General features: G+C 47.4%; 1 protein-coding gene across 6 annotated transcripts in view; it reads left to right on the plus strand.

Annotated features, from left to right (window-relative positions):
* The window catches only part of plekhf1 (pleckstrin homology domain containing, family F (with FYVE domain) member 1), a 70,573-nt gene that overhangs the window by 30,253 nt on the left and 18,557 nt on the right, over window positions 1–21,763 (plus strand). The window contains exons 13-15 of one of the 6 annotated variants that reach the window (XR_013576923.1): window positions 375–481; window positions 5,790–6,006; window positions 8,025–9,642. Coding sequence is in view for 3 of the 6 variants with exons in the window: in XM_078544359.1 (XP_078400485.1) it covers window positions 375–459 (85 nt within the window). In the remaining 3 variants the exon portion in view is untranslated. The other 5 variants (XR_013576924.1, XM_078544359.1, XM_078544360.1 and 2 more) reach the window with 5 other exon arrangements.

The raw sequence follows: 21,763 nt of genomic DNA on the forward strand, positions 1-21,763 counted from the left end.
TACCAAGTCTAAAGGAAATAGTTTTAAAAAATGCATGCTCTTGTCGTATTAAGGTGGAATTTTCTTTTACTGCATTTCTGCTGGAGGGAAAGTTGAGCGTGTTCCATTATATATGTGCGATTTCCCACTTGCTTTTCCTTTCTATACTGCATCCAAACAGCTTTTATACCCAAGAGTAAAATTAGTCTTTTAAAAACAGGTTGCATCACTCCTCCCTGTGGATAAAGAAAGAACTGCAGGCAACAACAACTTTTACAAAATGCTCCCTCATTTCAATACTTCATTTCAATACATTTGACTGTTTTACCAACTCAAAGAATTTAATATATAGTTTTTGTGTTCTCACTTCTAGAATTCTTTAACTTTTTTTTTAGGATTCTGGTGAATAACATATCAAATGATGGAAAGGAAAGATTGAAAAATGCCAGTCACAAAAACCCAAATCTTCGACTGAATTAATTTCAAAAGATGAAGTGCGCAGGTATGTATCTTGTACAGGTGCACAGCTGAAGATGGAAGTTTCTGCTGTGTGTTTATGTGTTCGCTTCAAAAACAGTCTGGCTGCTGAATAAAGCCCAGCCTATAGACATAATTGTCCTTTTTGTGTTCTGGTCAGGACTCTGGAAGCTACATGAATGAAGATTTAGGCCCATGGGGGCCTGTTTGGAAGCGGAGTGGGGTGGAGGGCCCAGGAAATAACATTTGAAGGAATGCCAACGCATTCCCACCTCTTCCCACTTTTCCTGGAAGCAGCTTCTATGTGCTGACAGTAACCTGCCATGCAGCAGTGGGAAGCCAGTTGACGTTGTCAATGAAGCAATTTAGCAGACATTTGCCATGGGCAGTGGAATTTTACTAATGGTGCACAGAACTCCCACAGTGTCTGCAGCTGGTCAACTCACAGGAGGAGAGTGCGGGAGGAGCGGGAGGTCAGAGCGCCAGGAAAATAATAGGGAATCTGCACATGAAAGGTGGAAATCAGCAAGATGGAGGTGACCCACAGGCAGAGGCTTGCATTGGCATGATTATCTGCCAGAAACCAGTGTTATGGATAGCACTGTTGTTTCCTCTCGTTGTTTCTTGCCTCTATTACGCCTGCCCTCTCTTGTCCCATTCCCCTCAGCAGCACTGTCACTACAGACACAGTGAAGGCTGCTGGACACCTTTCCAGCTGTACATGCTGAATCACCTTCCCGCTTTCTCAACCCACCTGCCATCCCTAATTGGACAGCAGTCCCAGGGATTAATTGAACACCTCTTGGAAGATTGTACCAGCAATCTGGAATGATGGCCATGAAACTATTGTCGATTGTTGTAAAAACCCATCTGGTTCACTAATGTCCTTTAGGGAAGGAAATCTGCTGTCCTTACCTGGTCTGGCCTACATGTGACTCCAGACCCACAGCAATGTGGTTGACTCTTAAATGCCCTCTGAACAAGGGCAGTTGGAGATGGGCAATAAATGTGGCCTAGCCAGCGACACCCACATCCTGAATTTTTAAAAATTGAGTTCACAACCCAAATGGTGCCCCCTTTCAGTAAAAAACCCTAAGGTGGGAAAATTCAGGCCCAAATATTCAGACCCACATCATCATGCACCTTATTAACCTGTCTCCACTGACTAAATATTCTTTCAGTATTATTAACATTTTCAGTACAATGAAAATAATGTTAATAGTAAATACAATGTCTTAAGGGTTTAGGAGCATTTCATCAAGAAAAGTGTTTGTTATAGTGTATTCTAGTATGTTCAGTTGATGCAATACACAGAATATTCATCTGTGTAGATTTACAGACATCTTGGGGGGTGCTTTCCCAGGCTGGTGGAGGTGGGTTTAGGAGTGAGAGGACTAGAAAATTACAAAAAATGACATCAGCTGGAATCCTGATACGTTCCCTTCTCCTTCCAACTTTCCTGGGGGTGGGTAGGGAGTGAAGGTGAAAACCCCGGCGGTTGACATGGGAAGGTAATTAAAGTCATGAAACAGACGATGAAGAAAGATTCTGTGCATGGATTTCCTCATTCCCAACAGGAGAGCAGTCTTACACTGGAGAGTGAAGAGCACAATGGAAAGGAGCCTCTCAGTGAAACTGACAAGCTAGAAAGGCTTTGATCAGTTACACTGAAGAACCCCAGCCATGGCCAGACGAGAGACTGCTATTGAAAGCACTCCTGTAAGAAAGTGCTATCACTGTTTGATAGGTGATTACCAGCTGCTTGGAAAGCACTTCACCTGACCAGCACCTCACTCACCTTAGCTGCACTTCCTCCCCTGCTGCCTGCCTTCAGAATGGCATGGGAACAGCTTATGCAGCCACACCATCTCCCTCTGGTGATGGTCTAGAGCAGGGGCCTTTTGACTGCAACATGTTGCAGCAGCACACAGATCCAGCTGAAAGTGGGTGAGACCTCCAACAGAGGGTCTACAGGCAAAGGACCAGCTTTCCTGACATTTGTGAGCACCAGTGTTTCATGAGGCTCAGCCTCTCATGGCATGTCGCTGCTGGCATCTTCATCCTCATGGTGCAAGACCTCCTTCTCAGTGGAGCAGGTGGGCACGTATTGCCAGTAACCAACAAGGTATCTGTCACTAGAGTGTCCCCCTCCTGGTCCCTGCTGCTCGCCGAGTTATGTTTCCTCTTCTGCAAGGAGAGAAAGCAGAGAGGTGTGAGTGTTTGTAAAGGCTTGTGTGCAGAGGAGGGAAGGACAACATTAGTGGAGGGTTACTGTGAGGCATGGGTGCAGGAGGGCAATATGCTGAGGGTGAGTGTGAGGATGTGAGGTGCCTGCAGGGAGAGGAACAAGTGAAGTTGTAAGGTGTGTTATCGTGAGGAGTACTGTGCAGGAGAATTTTGAACAAGGCAGAGTGTGAAGTGTACTCTCACTCACCTGCCATGCCCTGCTGAGGTCCTGGATTCTCATTGTGCACCATCTCCAGGTTGGAGGGCACACACCACTGTTGCTCACTTCCTTGGCCACTTACATCCATGCCTGTTTGGTTGGAGAGGCTGTCCTGTCCTTAGGAGAGCTCTTCTCACTGCAGCAACTCAGCTGGACCTCCAGGTAAGATCGAGAGACAAAGAGGCCAGCCTGCCTCGGTCTCCTGCGGGTGCCAAATGCTGGTGAGCTTCCCTGCAGCATGCCATGGTCCCTTTAATCAGAAATCCTTCCTCTGACAAACTGCCCTCCCTAATTGGTCAGGCAGCCTGGAGGCGGGCTCTGAATTGGTCATTTTCCAGAAAGGAGAGAAGGCCTGCCAATCCTACGTTCATGTTCCCAACCCAAAAATAGTCTCAGTGCTTCACCAAAAACAAAGGCCGTAAGACTCTGCCCCATGTGTTTTGCATGATGTTGCATGAATTGTCCAGGTACGTCCTGTACACAAAAAGGACAAATCCAACCCGGCCAATTACCGCCTCATCAGTCTACTCTCGGTCATCAGTAAAGTGATGGAAGGGCTTAATAACAGTGCTATGAAGCAGAACTTGCTTAGTAATAACTTGTTCACTGACACTCATTTGGGTTCTGCCAGGGCCACTCAGCTCCTGACCTCATTACAGCCTTGGTTCAAACATGGACAAAAGAGATGAACTCCAGATGTTTGGTTAGAGTGACAGCCCTTGACATCAAGGCCACGTTTGACCAAGTATGGCATCAAGGAGCCCTAGCAAAACTGGAGTCAATGGGAATCGGGGGAATACTCTCCGCTGGTCAGGGTCATACCTAGCACAAAGGAAGATGGTTGTGGTTGTTGGAGGTCAGTCATCTCAGCTCCAAGGCATCACTGCAGGAATTCCTCAGGGTAGTGTCCTAGGCCCAATCATCTTCAGCCACGTAATCAATGACCTTCCTTCCATCATAAGGTCAGAAGTGGGGATGTTCGCTGATGATTGCACTATGTTCAGCACCATTTGCATCTCCTCAGATACTGAAGCAGTCCATGTCCAAATGCAGCAAGACCTGGACAATATCCAGCCTTGGGCTGACAAGTGGCAAGTAACATTCTTGCCACACAAGTGCCAAGCAATGACCATCTCGAACAAGAGAGAATCTAACCATCGCCCTTGACATTCAATGGCATTACCATCACTGAATCCCCCACTATCAACATCCTGGGGGTTACCATTGACCAGAAACTGAATTGGACCAGCCGCATAAGTACTGTGGCTACAAGGGCGGGTCAGAGGCCAGGAATTCTGTGGCAAGTATCACACCTCCTGACTCCCCAAAGCCTGTCCACCGTCTACAAGACACAAGTCAGGAGTGTGATGGAATACCCTCCACTTGCCTGGATGAGTGCAGCTCCAACAACACTCAAGAAGTTTGACACTATCCAGGACAAAGCAGCCCGCTTGATTGGCACCCCTTCCACAAACATTCACTCCCTCCGCCACCAATGAATAGTGGGAGCAGTGTGTACCATCTACAAGATGCAATGCAGGAACTCACCAAGACTCCTTAGACAGCACCTCCCAAATCCACAACCCCTACCACCTAGAAGGGCAAGCGCAGCAAACACATGTGGACAGCATTACCTGTAATTTCCCATCCAAGCCACTCACCACCCTGACTTGGAAATATATCACCGTTCCTTCACTGTCACTGGGTCAAAATCCTGGAACTCCCTCCCTAACAGCACTGTGGGCGTATCTACGCCACATAGATTGCGGCAGTTCAAGAAGGCAGTTCACCACCACCTTCTCAAGGGCAATTAAGGAAGGGCAATAAATGCTGGCCTAGCCAGCGACGCCCACATCCCATGAATGAATTTTTAAAATGATCTCCATAAATAATTGTTTATGCAATAATGCACAAACCTGACAACCTTATTTCATAGTTAAGATAGAGGAAAGAAACAATGACAATGACTACAAGGCTGTGATATATTCATGAGATTAGCCATGATCATAAACCAAATGCTGAGAGCATCTTATATATTTCTTAGCTGATCCAATACTAATTCTTATCCAAAATTAGAATATTGTAAACTTAATCATAAACTTAATGGTGAGAACATATTACAACATAAATGTTCTTACAGCCACCATTTTAAAGATGATGTCTATAGTTTTCTACTTCTTTAGCTGTGTTGAGCCAGTGTAGGATGTAGCCCCCCTCATGCCTTTTCATGAGGGATTATTTAAAATTTATTCTGATTTTAAACTATGTCACGTGACAAAAAGACTATTTATAATACAATTCGAGACTAGGGTTAGAATTGGATGACATAAGGAATATGCAGCCACTTCTTTTGGTGAATTTTTGTAGTCATTAAAGCCAAGGAGGTTGCTACTTAAGAATGGAACACCTCCCTTTTATGACAGCCAGTATCAAACCAGGTCAGGTTAAGCACAATCGACTTTAGCATTAAACTCACTTTGACTGCCTCAATAATGTATTTAATCTGAATTTTGAAGGCTATCTTGACAGCGATTCTCCATTTCACATGCCAAACATCCTTCTATCCTCCCTGGATAAGACTGGTTGCTTAAAGGGAAATTCCATAATCCTGTGTCCCAAGCAATGAAGCCAAGGTTGAAGAGAGTGGAGATTAGGATTGGAGCTACAGTAGTATGCGGCAGTCCCTATCTGTGTGGGGGAAGAATCATAGAAATATCCCCCAATTACGAGCCATTTTGTGCTGTGAGGCCATCTCCACGACAAAATGGATTGAGACAATGGGTGTTTGGGTCTTGAAATGTAGTCAGTCGGATGTCACATCTAGCTTCCTATAGTCATGTAACTGTGGCATGAGGCAAACTCACTGTAGGCTGCCATTTTTGATCAGTTCAATAAAGCCTGTCATTGAGAACACACTGAAGAAGCTGTCCTTATACATGAAACATGGTGTCAGAAAGTGGAGAAAAAGTAGATTTTTGAACCCTGGAAATTCTGCAAAGAATGCACTGAGAACCTAGGCAAATAGAAAGGTTCAAATCTGCAAACAAAAAAGTTGCTGAGAAAAGGACAAAAGAAAAGCAAACAAAGGCTGCAAGAAGATACTGGTGAGTGAACATGGCAAACTTTGTAAACTTTCCAATCGCAGCTCCAGTCCAAATGAACAGTGATACCAGGCAGAATTGGCAGTTTATTCATTTACAGTGGCAAAACTATAGGCAGAATTTTCTGCCTGCGGGCGGATGGGACCGACCCAATCTCCAGTGGGCGGGGAGCCGATCCCCACTGGAGAAGCGGGCCCCACCGCCATTTTACGTGGGCGGGCCAATTAAGGCTCACCCAGCGTGACATCCAGCAGGAAGCGCTATGCGCTCCCTGTGTGAGGAGGGGTTGGGGATTCCTCAAAAGCGAGAGTGCGCTCTTTCGCACATGCGCACAAAACAGCGCACATCTCCCTGAGGCTAAGTGCTGCTTCAGGGAGATCGCTTACACTTTGAAAAATATGAAAAATAGAAAAAAAAAATTCCCTAACATGTCCCCCTCATGTGACACATGAGATGGAACATGTTCATAATTTACATAATAACTTTAATAAACTTTTTTAAACCCTACATGAAACCTCATCCCGCCGGTGGATGAGGTTTCATGTTTTATCTATTTGTCGCCGAGGCTCCTGGCCGACCCGCCAACCTTAAGGCTGGACGGGCAGGTCCTTTAATTGTTTAATTGATCCTGTCAATGGCCTCAATTGGCCATTGACAGGTCAGCAGGCCAGCAGCTGATTTTGCTCTGCCCCGCCTTCCTGAAAATTTAAATGGGGCGGGGTGACGTCGGAGGTTCCGCCCAACGTCATCCCACATCCTTTTAAGCGTCGGCGAGCGGACCCCACCTCCTGCTCGCCGACGGCAAAATTCTGCCTTATGAGATTGCAACAGACTTGCCTGAACAAGACTGAACTGATAAGAGTAGCCACACTCCTAACACTGCTGGGGAGGGACTGCTACAAACTCTATATCACCCTAAATCTCTACTTCTAGTTATTTCTCTTTACTGGTAACCGACGAGGAAAGAAAACAGATGGCAGAGATTTTGAAAGCCTTGAGGCGCAAAAGTTATCCTGATTGCAGAGAAACTCTCCAGGCCGCTGTTGGTTAGGACTCGTTCCCCCTCCCTCCCCCCACCCCCTACATATCAGCTCCCCATCTCCAGGGCCAGCTGAGAGGTTGGATACAGATCTGACTAAAATTCCTAACCCTCCAATCTGTGAGCTGCATGAACCACCTAACCACCTGGTTTCATGCAGCTGATCCCTGAGGGTCAATTTCAATTGGTCCTCAGGTCAAGTGAAATTTCTCTGCCTGTTTCAGATGGAAAGTGATGCTATTCAAATTTCTCTCCTCGGAGACTCACAGCCAGCAGAGAGGGAAGACTTGTGTGGAACGTGTTTCAGCTTAGCCTGAAATGGCTGTGTGCTGGCCTAATGTCCCAGGACTAGAGCATGAATTGAGAAATACTACTACATTTCTCTATGCAATAAATATATACTTCATGGTATGTCAAATATGTGCAAAACATTTCGAAATTAAATGTACAATCCAATTACTAGGTCTGACTATTGCACTTTTGTAAATGTAACTTAGAGTTTAAAAGAAAGATCATTCTGACTGTGCTGCAGGAATGTATGCAGGAGGTTTTCTGTACAGGCACTGCTCAGCACATTTCTGGTGGATGAACAACAAGAACATTGTTATTCTTTCTAGTATTGACAGGCAATGTTTATTGTTGTAGTGATATTTGTTCGAAAATAAAAACAGAAAGTGTTGGGAAAATTCAGCAGGTATGACAGCATCCAAAGAAGAGTCCTATTGGATTTGAAACGTTAGCTCTGCTCCTCTCTCCACAGATGCTGCCAGACTTGCTGAATATTTCCAGCATTTTCTGTTTTTATTTCAGACTTCCAGCATTTCAACATTTTGCTTTTTAGTGATATTTGTTCCCCCCATTCCTGAAACTTTTAACCTGCAGCTCTACTTCATGTTTAGGAGCTATCAGGTAAGAAAAATGTATTTCAGTAGGACACAAATATGATCCGTTACTGCATTCAACATTTTTCTGAATTGAACAGGGCTAAAAATGAACACTACTGGAGTGGTCCAAGACCAGCAAGTTTGCAACCGTGGGAAATGTGGCTGACTGTCTCTGCTGGAACCCAGATGCACATACAGGAAACAACATTGACAAACAGAAGAACTTTCCTGACACAGGAACAAGTTCCATGATGTGCTGCTTCTCTTAAGAAAATACAGCCACCTTAGAAAATATACAGACTAAAGCAGGGATTTATAAAGGCGAAACAAAAACAGAAAAGCTCAGCAGATCTGACAGCTTCTGTGGAGAGAGAAAAACAAAGTTAACGTATCAATTCCGTATGACCCTTCTTCAGAGCCAGGGTCTTCGGGGTCATACGGACTCAAAACGTTAACTTTGTCTTCCTCTCTCACTTAGATGCCATCAGACCTGCTGAGCTTTTCCAACATTTTCTGTTTTTGTTTCAGAATTCCAGCATCCGCAGTATTTAGCTTTTATATTTATAAAGGTGACATGTTTATGCCATTGATGCATTGCCTTGGTTTGTTGGTGCCACCTTAAAGTATACCTGTGGAGATAACAGTGTTATTCACCGACCACAGGCAGTGTCCTTCAGTTGAAGCTTCAAGAGCTGAAAGTTTATGTTTTATTCATTGCTGATATGCATCATTTCTTTAAATAAAATTTGTTCTCGGGATGTGACAAGGCCCATCCTTGAGCCCACTTGAGAGGACATTTAGGGTCAACTACATATTGTGGGACTGCAGTCACATGTGGGCCAGACAGATTTCCTTAGCTGAGGGACATTCGTGAATATTAGTTTTAGAAGAGTAAGGACAAAATCTTCCATTTGATTTATTTTTCCTGTTGATAACATCTCCTTAATAAAAGAATATGGATAAATAATAATGATAAATATACTTTTTTTTAGATTTTGTACAGCTTAATTTTGATTTGAAGTGTATGACATTAGTATTTTGTGAATCATTGATATAAGTTTAGAAACCTCAAACACTGGTGTTCACCTACAAAAATCCCACTACAATCGTATTGAATTCCTCTCTGCACTATTTTAATGCAGATGTTAAACTGCCAGTGTTAAACTGCCAGGAAATAATTTAATAGAGTGCTTTAAATGTTATTAGAACAGCAGCAATAGAATTTCTATCATTTACATTTCTATTTAATGAGTCCGGACAATGTATCTCTGGCGTCTATGCCATTTTTCTGAATAGAGGTAACATTACAGGGAGTGAATCGCAGAAATTGTTTAAGCTGAGGTACAGCATGTGCTCTCTATCCCAGCATCTTCACACCTAATTCCTGCAGATCACAATAGTGATCAGGTGAGCAAGAAGCATGACCAGTTCTTTTTCTTCTGCCTTGTCTTGTTACAGGGCAGCTCTTGTAGCCAGCTGCAATCAACAGACTCCACATAAACCTAAATCTAAGCTAGGGCCTTGCTGTTCTGTCCTGTCCATTTTGTACTAAGTTATAAAAAGCCACTCTCTGCGTAGGCAGTTCCGTATTGATGATCTCATATTATAAGGGCTGGAAGGATGTTTCAGTTCTATAGGTATTATGTTGTATCACAAAGAAGTTGTATCAAATTTGTGACCTGTGGCCAAAACTAAAAGCAATTATTTTGACAACTTGTATTGGTAAAATGCATTTTTCTGTACGGTCAGACCAAATGCTCGTCAACATGGGTTATTAGAACAGAAAATTTCTGGTCTCAACCATGCCATTTGGAGAGTGCAAATGGAGTTTGAGAGAGTGAAATTGGGGAGTAAGTCTCATTGTACTGTCTATTCCTGAAATTATTAATATGTGCCAAGAAATTTTGATTTGAGGGGTTACATAGGATACTGTAGCACAGAAATGGCTAAGTCTGCCGATGTTTTTACCCAGATAATCCATCCCATTTAACCCCTCCCGCTCCCTTTCTCCTCCAGCATCATTCTAACATGTTTAAAATAATGTTTTATCACTAATGGAAGAAAATAGCTGTGGAGGTACCTAGGACTATTTTCAAGCAGAGTTGAGCCCTACTCTGTGCCCGCAAATGTGAAATAATTTCACCCTTCAAATATCTAGTTACTAACTAATTAATTTTGCCGAATTCAGCTGAATACGAAAGATAGTTTTAAAGGTGATTATTTCCACTCTTTGAGAGTAGCCACTGATTACTGTCGAGACATCGGGCGGAATCGTCCCAGATTTGGATGGTAGCAGGTGGGTAAAACGACGTTTTACCCACCGGCCGCAATGACGGCTTTTCACGGCATATTGTCCCAAACCCGCCAAATTAATTATGCATTCCCAGGGAACACACCGTTTCCATGGTGGGTGGGCTCTCATTTGCCTGGCACGCCATCACCTAGCTGCTTCATCATGCTGGGCGCCACATTTAAATTGCAGCCGCACACACACCTCTCGGTGCTTCCAGCCCACGACTGATCATAACTCCGTTAGATTCAAGGTTGTTATGGAAAAGGACAAGGATGGGCCAGAAATCAGAGTTCTAAATTGGGGGAAGGCCGATTTTAATAAGATCAGATATGATTTGGCCAGGGTGGACTGGGAGCAGCTACTTTTAGGTAAATCTGCGTCAGAGCAGTGGGACTCATTCAAGAAGGAAATAGGGAGAGTACAGGGCCAACATATCCCAGTTAAGACAAAGGGTGGGACCAACAAATCCAGGGAACCCTGGATGTCGAAGGATATAAAGGATTGGATAAAGAGAAAAAGGGAAGCTTATGGCAGATACTGAGTGCTCAAAACAGTGGAAGCCCTAGAGGAGTATAGAATGTGTATGGAAATCAGGAGAGCAGAAAGGAGGCATGAAAAAACATTGGCAGGTAAAATAAAGGAAAACCCAAAGTTATTTTACAAGTACAATAAGAGCAGAATTTTACGGCCCTGTTTTGGTGGGGATGAGGCCGTAAAATGCAGCAAGCCATTATAAATGCCATTGACGACAGCGGGAACGTAAAATCCCTCTATCGTAAAATTCTGCCCTCAGAGTGAGAGGATAACTAGGGAAAGATTAGGGCCCATTAAGGACCATAGTGGTAATTTGTGTGTGGAGCTGGAAGACGAAGGTAGGGTTCTAAATGAATACTTTGTGTTGGTGTTCACAAGTGAGAGGGACGACGTGGGTATGGAAATCAGGCAGAAGGGCTGTGATATAATTGAAGAAATTAGCATAGAAAGGGAGGAGGTTCGAAATGGTCTGGCAGGCTTAAAAGTAGATAAATCTCCAGGCCCGGATGAAACATATCCCAGGCTGTTGAGTGGGCAAGAGAGGAGATAGTAGGGGCGCTGGCAATAATTTTCAATACCTCTCTGGCCACAGGAGAGATGCCAGAGGACTGGAGGACAGCCAATGTGGTACCGTTATTCAAGAAGGGAGGAAGGGATAAACTAGGGAACTACAGGCCAGTCAGTCCAACCTCAGTGGTGGGGAAACTATTGGAAGAAATTCTGAGGGAAAGAATTAATCTACACTTGGAGAGGCAGGGATTAATCAAGGACAGACAGCATGGTTTTGTTGAGGGGAGGTCATGTCTGACCAATTTGATTGAATTTTTCAGAGGTGACCAGGTGCCTAGATGAGGGCAATGCATTTGACATAGTCTACTTGGACTTCAGCAAGGCTTTTGACAAGGTCCTGCATGGGAGACTGATAATGAAGGTAAGAGCCCGTGGGATCCAAGGCAATTTGGCAAATTGGATCCAGAATTGGCTGAGTGGCAGGAAGTAGGGGGTGATGGTCGAGGGGTGTTTTTGTGACTGGATGCCTGTGTCCAGTGAGGTTCCATAGGGATCGGTGTTGGGTCCCTTGCTGTTTGTGGTGTATATATAAACAATTTAGACTTGAATGTAGGAGGGTTGATCAGCAAGTTCACAGATGACACGAAAATCAGTGGGGTGGTAAATAGTGAGGAGGTTAGCCTTAGATTACAGGAGGATATAGGCGGGCTGGACAAATGGGCTGATAGTGGCAAATGGAATTTAATCTGGATAAGTGTGAGGTGATGCTCTTGGGCAGGACAAACAAGGTACGAGAATACACAATGAATGGTAGGACTCTGGGAAGTACCGAGGATCAGAGGGACCTCGGTGTACGTGTCCACCAGTCCCTTAAGGTAGTGGGACAGGTAGATAAGGTGGTTCAGGTGGCATATGGGATACTTGCCTTTATTAGCCAAGGCATAGAATATAAGAGCAGGGAAGTTATGCTGAAACTGTATAAAACACTGGTTAGGTCACAGCTAGAGTATTGCGTGCAGTTCTGGAATCCGCATTATAGGAAGGATGTGATTGCACTAGAGAGAGCGCAGAGGAGATTTACCAGGATGTTGCCAGGGCTGGAGAGTGGGAGAGAGATTGGATAGACTGGGGTTATTTTCCCTGGACCAGAGGAGATTGAGGGGGACATGACTGAGGTGTATAAAATTATGAGGGGGATAGATAGGGTAGACAGGAAGGAACTTTTCCCCTTGGTGGAGGGATCAATAACCAGGGGGTATAGATTTAAGGTAAGGGGCAGGAGGTTTAGAGGGGATGTGAGAAAGAATTTTTTCACCAAGAGGGTGGTGGGAATCTGGAACTCACTGCCTGAAAGGGTGGTAGAGGCAAAAACCCTCAACATTTAAGAAGTATTTGGATGTGCACTTGCGATGCCATGGCGTACAAGGCTATGGGCCTAGTGCTGGAAAATGGGATTAGAATAGTTAGGTACTTGTTTGACCGGCGCAGACTCGATGGGCTGAAGGGCCTTTTTCTGTGCTGTAGACCCCTATGACTCTATGACTGCTGCAAAGAAGACATGGCCCTAAAAGGCAAAAAGACTGCAGCCCCCAGGTTCAATGGCACATCCCTCGACAGCCTTTTGGACACAGTGGAGGCCCGCCATGATGTCTTCTACCGCCGCTCTGGCCGCAGAATGGGCAGCAACATCATTAATCCACTTGGGAGGCAGTGGTCAACGTCAACGCCCTGCAAAAGAAGACAGCCACCCAGTGCCGCAAGAGGATGAATGATGATCTCCATTCCTCCAGGGTAAGTCACTTTTCTCATCACTCTCCACTCACATACTCAAACCCATCCCACATCCACAGGGCCCTCACTCACTGCCAGTTCAAGGGACATCACCATTCACTCTCTCACACACCTTCATTTCCTCATTCGTCCATGGGACCACTCACCACCCACACATGCCAGGCATACTTATCATCTGGCCTGGCAGGCATCATGCTTACACTCTCTCCATCTCTATTCAGGACAAACTGGCACATAACAAGAGGGAGAGGTCGCAGACCGATGGAGGAAATTCTGAAAGCAAGGCCCTCACAGGCTTTGAAAACAGAGCCATTCAGTTGACTAATGAAGATCTGGACCGTTCCTGTGCTGACGGTGAGGCCAGCGCTGCTCTACCAAGTGAGGATCCAGCAGTGCAACATCCATCAGACAACCATGCTGTGAGTGATCTGACCTGTTTCACAGGCCACTGCCATGCACTAATTATCTCTCCTTGCTTTCGCAGGCACATCTGCCAAAAACAGCCGATAGAGTCCACAACCAAGGCCTCCAATCAAGCCCTGAAGAAATCTCTGGAGGCAGCCTCCCTGAACTCCCATCACAGCACTCACCCACACCCTCCACCAGCGCAGAGACACACCTCAGTGGGACCAAGCTTTAGGGTAGCCTTGGGATCACAACCTGGTGAACACATCACACTGTCTGATCCACAGCAAGCGGAGGCAGGGACTTCCCAGTTGCCCGGCATTCGAAGGGCTTCTGTAGGCCAGAAATTTGCTGAGTCAGAGTCAGATGATGAGCCTCTGGACTCGGTCATGTCACAGTAACTGCAGCTGCAAAGGCAAGCTTGGGAACAACAAGAAGGGATGTCTGCTGCACTCCTCAGGTTGCAAGGCACGATGCAGGAGTCCGTCTGCTTTCAGTCTGAGGTGATAGCGCCAGCATGCCAATGCACCAAGGTCAACACTGGTAGGAGGGTGGCTACCATGGAGACCTTGGTCCAGGATGTCGCGACTGCACTGCTGCGCGGGCTTAACTCCATCACTGATGCCATAGTTGGCATCCAATAGTGCCAAAGCTAGAGGGGTGCGGGGCAGCCCGATCTCACTGCAGCTACCTCTTCTCCTCAAGGAATCAGCCTGGGGCCCTTGGTCACCCATAGGGAGGAGCATCAACAGGTGTAACCCCTGAGGCCATCCATCCAGGTAACTCTGCGACTGTCCGGCGCATCCGACTCGCCTCTGCCTGTGACATCAGCAGCTCCAGCTCCACTGGCCAAGGAGAGTGCCACTGCCACACAGCAAGACCCTGAAAGCAGGCCAGGGCCCTCCAGTGTACGCCCACGAAGCTCTTCACAGACATGGTGTAGCAGTCAGCAGGCTGCCTCCACCTCCACTATGGATGTCTGGAGAGCACCAAGACACAGCAGCAGGTTTAGGAAAGTTAAGAAGATGCACTTGCACAGCCTGGGCACCGGTGTTAGTCAATTGCACACAATGTTCACTATAGTCAATAAACTCACTAGAATGTCTCCCTGCCTGTGGCTCCTTGTTCTGGTGAGCAGCTATGAGGGCCTCCTGAGCACGATTTCCTCGTCTGGCCAGTATGAGGGCCTCATTGCCATCATCATCGCCTTCGAGGTCCTCCTCACCCTCATCACCGTCGACGTCCTCCTCATCCGAGGAGACCTTCAGCTTCTGCACCTCCTCCTCAGCCAATTCCTCTCCCTATTGCAGCTCAAGGTTGTAAAGGGTGCAGCAGGTGACACCGATGCGTGACACCCTCTGTGGCCTATATTGCAGGGCTCCACCAGACCGGTCCAGGCACTGGAACCTCATTTTCAGCATCCCGATGGTTTGCTCCACCAAGTTGCAAGTTGCAGCATGAGCCTCATTATACCTTCGCTCTACTGCAGTCTGAGGCTGCCACATCCTCTGCGGGTGGCCCTTGTCCCCGAGGAGCCATCCCTCCAGCCTTTGTGCACCCTGGAAAATAACAGGGATCTGTGACCGACTGAGAATATAGGACTCATGCACACTTCCTGGAAACCATGCACAGGCCTGCAGGATGCATTTGTGGTGTTCGCACACCAGCTGCACATTCAGCGAATGGAAGCCCCTGCGGTTGACATAGTTGACCACGTGTTGTGACGGAGATCTGAGCGCCACGTGAGTACAGTCGATGGAACACTGCAACCTGAGATTTGGGCAAATCCAATCGCTCTTGCAACCTGGTTTTCCAAATCCTTGGCGAAATGCATAAAGTTGTATGCCCTCACGAAGTTAGCATCCATGACCTCACGGATGCATTTGTGTGTGGAGGCTTGTGAGATCCCACAAATGTCGCCTGTGGAGTCCTGAAAGGAGCCACTGGTGTAAAAATTGAGCGCCGCTGTCACTTTCACAGCCACTGGCAGTAGATGCCCTCCATGTCCAAGTGGCGCCAAGTCCTGCAGTAACTGGCAGATGTGACCGACCAGTTCCCTAGACATGAGTAGTTTTCACCGACACTGGTACTCGATCATCTACAGGAATGAAAGATGGCGTCTATAGATCCTGGGTCTAGCTCGATGTTGATCAGCGACAGTTCGCTGTGGATCGTCGGCAGCGTGTGTGGGAGTCCCAGCCGCCCCTTCTTCCAGAGGGTGCTGCTCCTCCCTCTGTGCAACCAGGCACCTCAGTTGCTCTCTTCTCTGCTGTCTTTGCTCTCTGTAAGCCACAAGGCACACAACTAGTTCACCAGGCTCCAAGATCCTGATGTACTCCTCCTGCAGGATGAAAGAGAGAGACGCATGGGTTAGCATGGGTGTACTAAGAACCTGTCTTGGTTAAGTCTGAAGGCAACTTAATGCATCCCGGAGAATGCTGGCCACCACTTGGATGGCCAGAGATTAGTGCACTGCATCACTGTCCGAAACCTCACCTTCCTCTGTCCCACTCCTCCTGACCGATTGGCAGCAGCTTTGCCCATTGGACTGCATGCTGTGCTCTCAGCTCAGGCACAGGCATTCTCCTAACCCACACTGCAAAGCTGCCCTGTTAGCTTGAGCCATGGGGGAGACTGGTCTAAACCAGGATACTGACGTTGCAAGGGGCTGTGAGCGCCTCCTCCAGTGACTGCTCCATGACCAGCTTTAGCAAGGAGATTGTACAATGTACCCCATCGCCCAACTGTTCTGCAGTCCACTAAAATGCTTATTGGTTTGCAGTCTGTGTCCAAAGGGTGAAAAACTCTGGAGCGCTTGGTGGCACTTTGATACCTCTGCGTTGCCTGAGTGGACAGATAAGCTCGAGGCCCGACTCCAATCATATCAACATGGCTGTGTCTGAACTGTCTCACTGTCTCAGCTACAGAGAAATGGTCACTTTATTCAAGGTTTCCTTAATGTGTGGCCGTTTCCCTTGCTTACCTTAACACGTGCTCGTGTGCTACCTTCAACCACAGGGCAGCCTTTGTACCCCCGCCAATGTGCCTCAACCTTGAAGTTCAACAGGCATCCCTTGTGAGCGTTCGGCAATGTTACTGTGCACTCACCTGAGTTGCCCTCAAAGTGCAGCCCGCCAAGTGCACACCTTTTATATGAAACACGTCAGCGTACAATCACACCAATGTGGGCGGACGATCCTGCGTGGGGAATGAGTCTGGAGGGCTAGCCTCATAATGACATGCTGATGTATTACAATGAGGTTCCTGACGTCTGATGGCAGGAAACGTGGCCTGCCATAGATGGGCTGAGCGGACGGTCGCAAGCTGGTTTCACGACATCATGAAAGTGACTTTTGGCCTTCTTGCCATATTGTCCGCTCATGCCACCAAAAAGGCCCGATGCCAGCAGGCATGGAAAATTCTGCCCTTCATTAGCACCAGGTGATGCTTAATGCCAAGTATTTGACATTAAGCACTTCTGCGCACTAGAAATTCAGGATAACTGTTAACACAGAGAAAATTCCTCTTCTGCATAGTTACTGATCAAAACGCAATTTTATGAAACAGGGCAGAATTTTATGATCCCCGTGGGGGCTGTTGGTCGGCATGGGCCCATAAAATTCTGTGGGTGCCTTTCTTCCTCCCTACCTGGCTGCCCCCTACTTGACCGTGATTTAACAGCGGCAGGCAAGGCCCCAGGTGGCCCACCCACCCTCGCACCGATTAAGACCCTTAAGTGGGCAATTAATGGTCACTTACGAGCCACTTCCCACCCGGCTGCAATTTTTTGGCCTACGGGCAGTCAGCAATGGTTGGAAGCCCCAGCAGGTAAGCCTTCATGGGCCCCAGGTGGGAAAATGGGGGTACCTCCTTCAAGGGCCCCCTTTTCTGATCAGAGGGCCCCCAAAGGTCAATCCCCACCCCACCTCCGGCCTTCTCCCCTGGCCCCACAGAGAGGCTCCCCAACTTACCTGTCATCCCTTCTCAATGCCCATCCCTATGGCAACCTAAAGTCACATGGGCACTTCTCCAAACTGAGGCGTTTACCAGAAATTCACCACCCCTCTTTTCCGAACTATATGTTTTACTTTTGAGTTAAAGGGGCACTTTAAACCATAATCATTTTGCAAAGTTAAACTTTCATTATATGTAAAAAATGAAAGCTGAAAGCTTAAAAGATTCTTCTGATTTGGAATCAGAAATTAATTGGCAACAAAATTGGCCTCTATTTGACCTCAGAAACTTAGAATAACCTGTAGAACACTTCCCTTCAGGAAGTACATATGCTCTGTCTTCGCAGCTGGCCATCAGAGGTGTGCTGCAGACTAACCATGAGAAATCTCATGGCAGATCTCCTCCATTATTGTATTGCTCAGTGTGCTATTTTAAAACAGCTATTTAACCCATTTATTTTCGAAGTTCCCACTTACCTGCACTTAACAGATGACCTGTTAGAATGATTAAAGCTACCCTACGATTAAAAGTCCAAGGGCAGAATTTTTCATCCTGCGGACGGGCGCGTTCCCAACCCGATCAGGAGTAAAATAGTTCGTGATGATGTCGGGCGACGTCATCGCGCACTCGCAATATTTCGCTCGGCGTGCGTGTGCCAGAGCGCCGCCCGCCATTAATTAAGTGGCCACTTAAGGCCCTTAACAGTCCAATTGACTGATTCTGTTTTCCTTGCCCCTGCAATTTTCTGCTCGTTGCACAGGAAAACGAGCAGGCGGCCAGCCGACATTTTCACAAACCTCATCTAAGAACAGGATGAAAAGGATCAGCAGCATTGCCAGCGTGAGTAGTGAGGAGTTTTGGAGATAGTTTGCAGCTGGTTGCTTATTGGTACTTGTGGAAGAATAAAATACATCTACAGGACAACTAAGGGTTAAACAGTTAAAACCATAGTGGAATACTACAGCACAGTTCCCTCTTTTGTTCTAGCAGGTACACCTGCAGCTGCCAGCTAACTGAGCAGGAAAGGAGAAAAGGAGTATCATAAACAAGCTTCCTAGAATCCTTGAGACAAGGCTAGGATGTCTGCCCCCAACATAAAGAGACAGGATCAAGCAATGGTCATCTGTTCTCTAGAGTGTACACCCCCTAGCACTAAAGATAAGGTCAAGCATGGTTATCTATTCTCTGTCCCACTTTTTTATTACCAGATGGGCTTCCCCCAGTATCCTGTATAGTCATAAATTAGAATAGACTAATTGTGTGTTGCATGCCAAAGACAATGATTCTCAATGTAATTAATTATTGAAGGTTAGACAGTCTTATCACCTTCAAGTTCTTTGATATGTACAACTTTTACTATAAATATGTGCGTACTGTGATGCTTCCTCAGAGTGTCAGCTAGCTCCATTGTATGCTGCTGGGTTCTCCGTGATATCACGATTTAATAAAGGCTTCCGAGACAAACCTCCTGGGTCTGAGTGTTCACTCCGTTTTCCGCAACAGTACTTGGCAGCTTCATCTCTGTTCAGGGCTTCATTGCTAGCAATTCCAGGCTTCATTTCAGGATTCCTTGACGTCTCCAAGGAGCCTGGAAAATTCAAACCATGTGGACCCTTCCAGGTATTAAATAACCTTCCTTTACCCTGGTAATGGGGGTTGTGGTGTCCACTGGTGGCACCTCCTCTGAGGAGGAAGAGAGGGGCAGAAGGGAGAGGAGGCTGCATGTCCCTGTGCAGGGGAGGGACCCGTGGGAGGAGAGGCGCAGGCACAAGGGGCGCAGGGCCAGCAGGTAGTCCAAGATGGAAGGGGCCGCAGAAGGTGTCACTAACCTGCTGCCAGGGTTTACAGGCAGCGATGAAGCTACCTCAATATGTTTGAGGTACATTGCCGAAGGAAGCTCCACCTCTCAAGGGAGACAGTGACCTCCATTTGCAAGATGATTGGGCCTGAGATCAGCTCCCACTGTGCAGGTGGACACCCCATGCCAGTGGCTCTGAAGGTCACAGTAGCCCTCAACTTCTATGCCTCCAGCTCTTTCCAGGGGTCAGTGGGGGATCTTTGTGAAGTCTCCCAATCAGCTCTCCACAGTTGCATCAAGCTGGTGACAGAAACTCTGTTCAGGCAGGTACTGACCTTTATTCTTTACTGTACGGTGGATGCCAGTCAGGCTGAGCGAGCCAGAGGCTTTTCAGCGATTGCTGGGTTCCCCCATGTCCAGGGTGCAATAGATTGCACACATGTGGCCATCAAGACGCCAGCAGGTCAGGCGGGTGCTTTCGTCAACAGGAGGGGCTTCCACTCCATGAATGTGCAGATAGTGTGTGATCACAGGATGCAGATTCTGCAAGTCTGTGTAAGGTACCCAGGCAGATCCCTTGACACGTACATCCTGAGACACTTCCAGGTGCCCGGGCTCTTCAGTGCTCCAACCCAACTGGATGGACGGCTGCTGGGTGACTAGGGTTATCCCTTGATGAGGTGGCTCATGACACCTCTCCGCCACCCAAGAACAAAGGCAGAGAAGCATTACAATATGAGTCATACCTCCACAAGGGCAGTGGTAGAGAGGACCATAGGTCTTCTCAAGTGGTGCTTCCAATGCCTGGACCGTTCAGGGGGAGCACTACAATACCACCCCCAGACCAGGTGTCATTGATCGTGGGTGCATGCTACGCTTACACAGTCTGGCACTGGCAAGAGAGGACCCACTGGAGGAAGAGGATCTTGACACAGCTCCACAAGCCACAGATGATGAGTCCAGTGGTGAGTCCAAAGAGGAGCACAGTGAGGAGAACGCTGAGGATGTGGAGTGAGACCTCAGTAACCTGCAGGGAGGCAGGGACACCAGAGAGTCCTTGATCCAATGCTCCTTCAGCTAGACTACCAAAGACCAGCTTCAAATGCATGTCAGGGCTGCCACCACTATCCCAGATGTCTGAAAGGACCCTTTCATTTGAACCCAAAGAATACTCAGTGCCTGTGCAATAAAGTTCAAAGCCACCTACATCCAGCATTACATACGGGCGTTCCCTGCACCAATGAAGTAAAAAGGTGAAGCATACTCAGGCCATGATGACAAAAACATAATTTATGTCATTCTAACAGTTCAATAATCTTAACAGAAATGTTCCTGGTATTCAACATCAGTCCAGTATACATAACGTAAACAAAAATGAACATAAAATCTCCCATGACCTGCCCCCTCTTGTATTTATGGTGCCTTTAACTAACGTTTGCGAGTGCTATGTCTAGGTGCTCCTCCCTCGCTGGCACCAGCATTGGAGACAGTCTGCTGATTCTGCTGTCTTGTTGGCCTTGATGACCTTGCCGGTCGTCCTCTAGCCAGTGGAGCCTGTGTTGGCCCAACCTGCAAGGGTGCAGCCAGTGCCACGACTGGCATCTCCCCAGTTGCCGCTGCCTCATCAGATGCCACAGTCACTGGTGGACGGGCAGAGGAGCTGCTGCCGTCATTCAGAGTGCCCTGAGAGGAGCCCGCAGGGATGACAGGCAGCTCATGGGCCAACGTGAGGTAGCTCTGGATCTCCATGCACACCATTGATGGATGGGCACCTAGCTAGGATACTGGGTGCCTCATGCATCTCCTACACAGACAGTGACCACCTGAGGTCAGTGCCTATGTGTGGGCTTACCTCCGAGCACAACCCCAGGAACCCCTCATTCTGTCCTTGGAGCTGCCTCTCCATGAGAGTCGCCGCTCTCTCAATGGAGGAGGCAGTACGCTCGGCCATGACGGTCAATGTAGTGCTCATGCTCTGCATGGACTCCTCCATAACGGAGACCAGGGCACGCATACCCTCATGGATCTCGACCTGATCTTCCCACACATCTTGCTGGACATCCAGCATCTGCTGCCTAATGGACGACTCCAGAGGCTCATCATCAGCTTCCGACTAAGCATCGTCCTGGTCTCCAGCAGTCCTCCAACTGTCGGCACCCTGGGTACTCTCTGCCTCCACCTGCACCTCAAGCGATTGTGAAGTGCCCTTACCAATGTGCACCACGATACTAGCCACCTCTCTAATGCCCACCGAGGTGCTGGTATCTGCGCTGGTACCTGCTTCAGAGTGGGTGTGACACAGGTGCAAATGACACCCGGTGGTCTTCCAGTGTCAGGGGTGGCCCTTTGGGGTCGAGAGAGCAAACGCCTGCTGGAAAACCTAAATAGGAGAAGAAGGACATGTTATTAGTTAAAGTCATCAAACTGTCACTGTGCATACCAGGCACCCTGGTGAGACAATGGAGATCTGCATCATGGTGCCCTCGTCTTCCAATGATCAGTGGTCCGCGACCTTTCTATATTGTTGTGAGCCTCCTTCTCCTGAAACACCA

The sequence above is a fragment of the Cetorhinus maximus genome, chromosome 6, assembly GCF_964194155.1.
Source record: "Cetorhinus maximus chromosome 6, sCetMax3.hap1.1, whole genome shotgun sequence".
NCBI classification, from domain to species: Eukaryota; Metazoa; Chordata; class Chondrichthyes; order Lamniformes; family Cetorhinidae; genus Cetorhinus; species Cetorhinus maximus.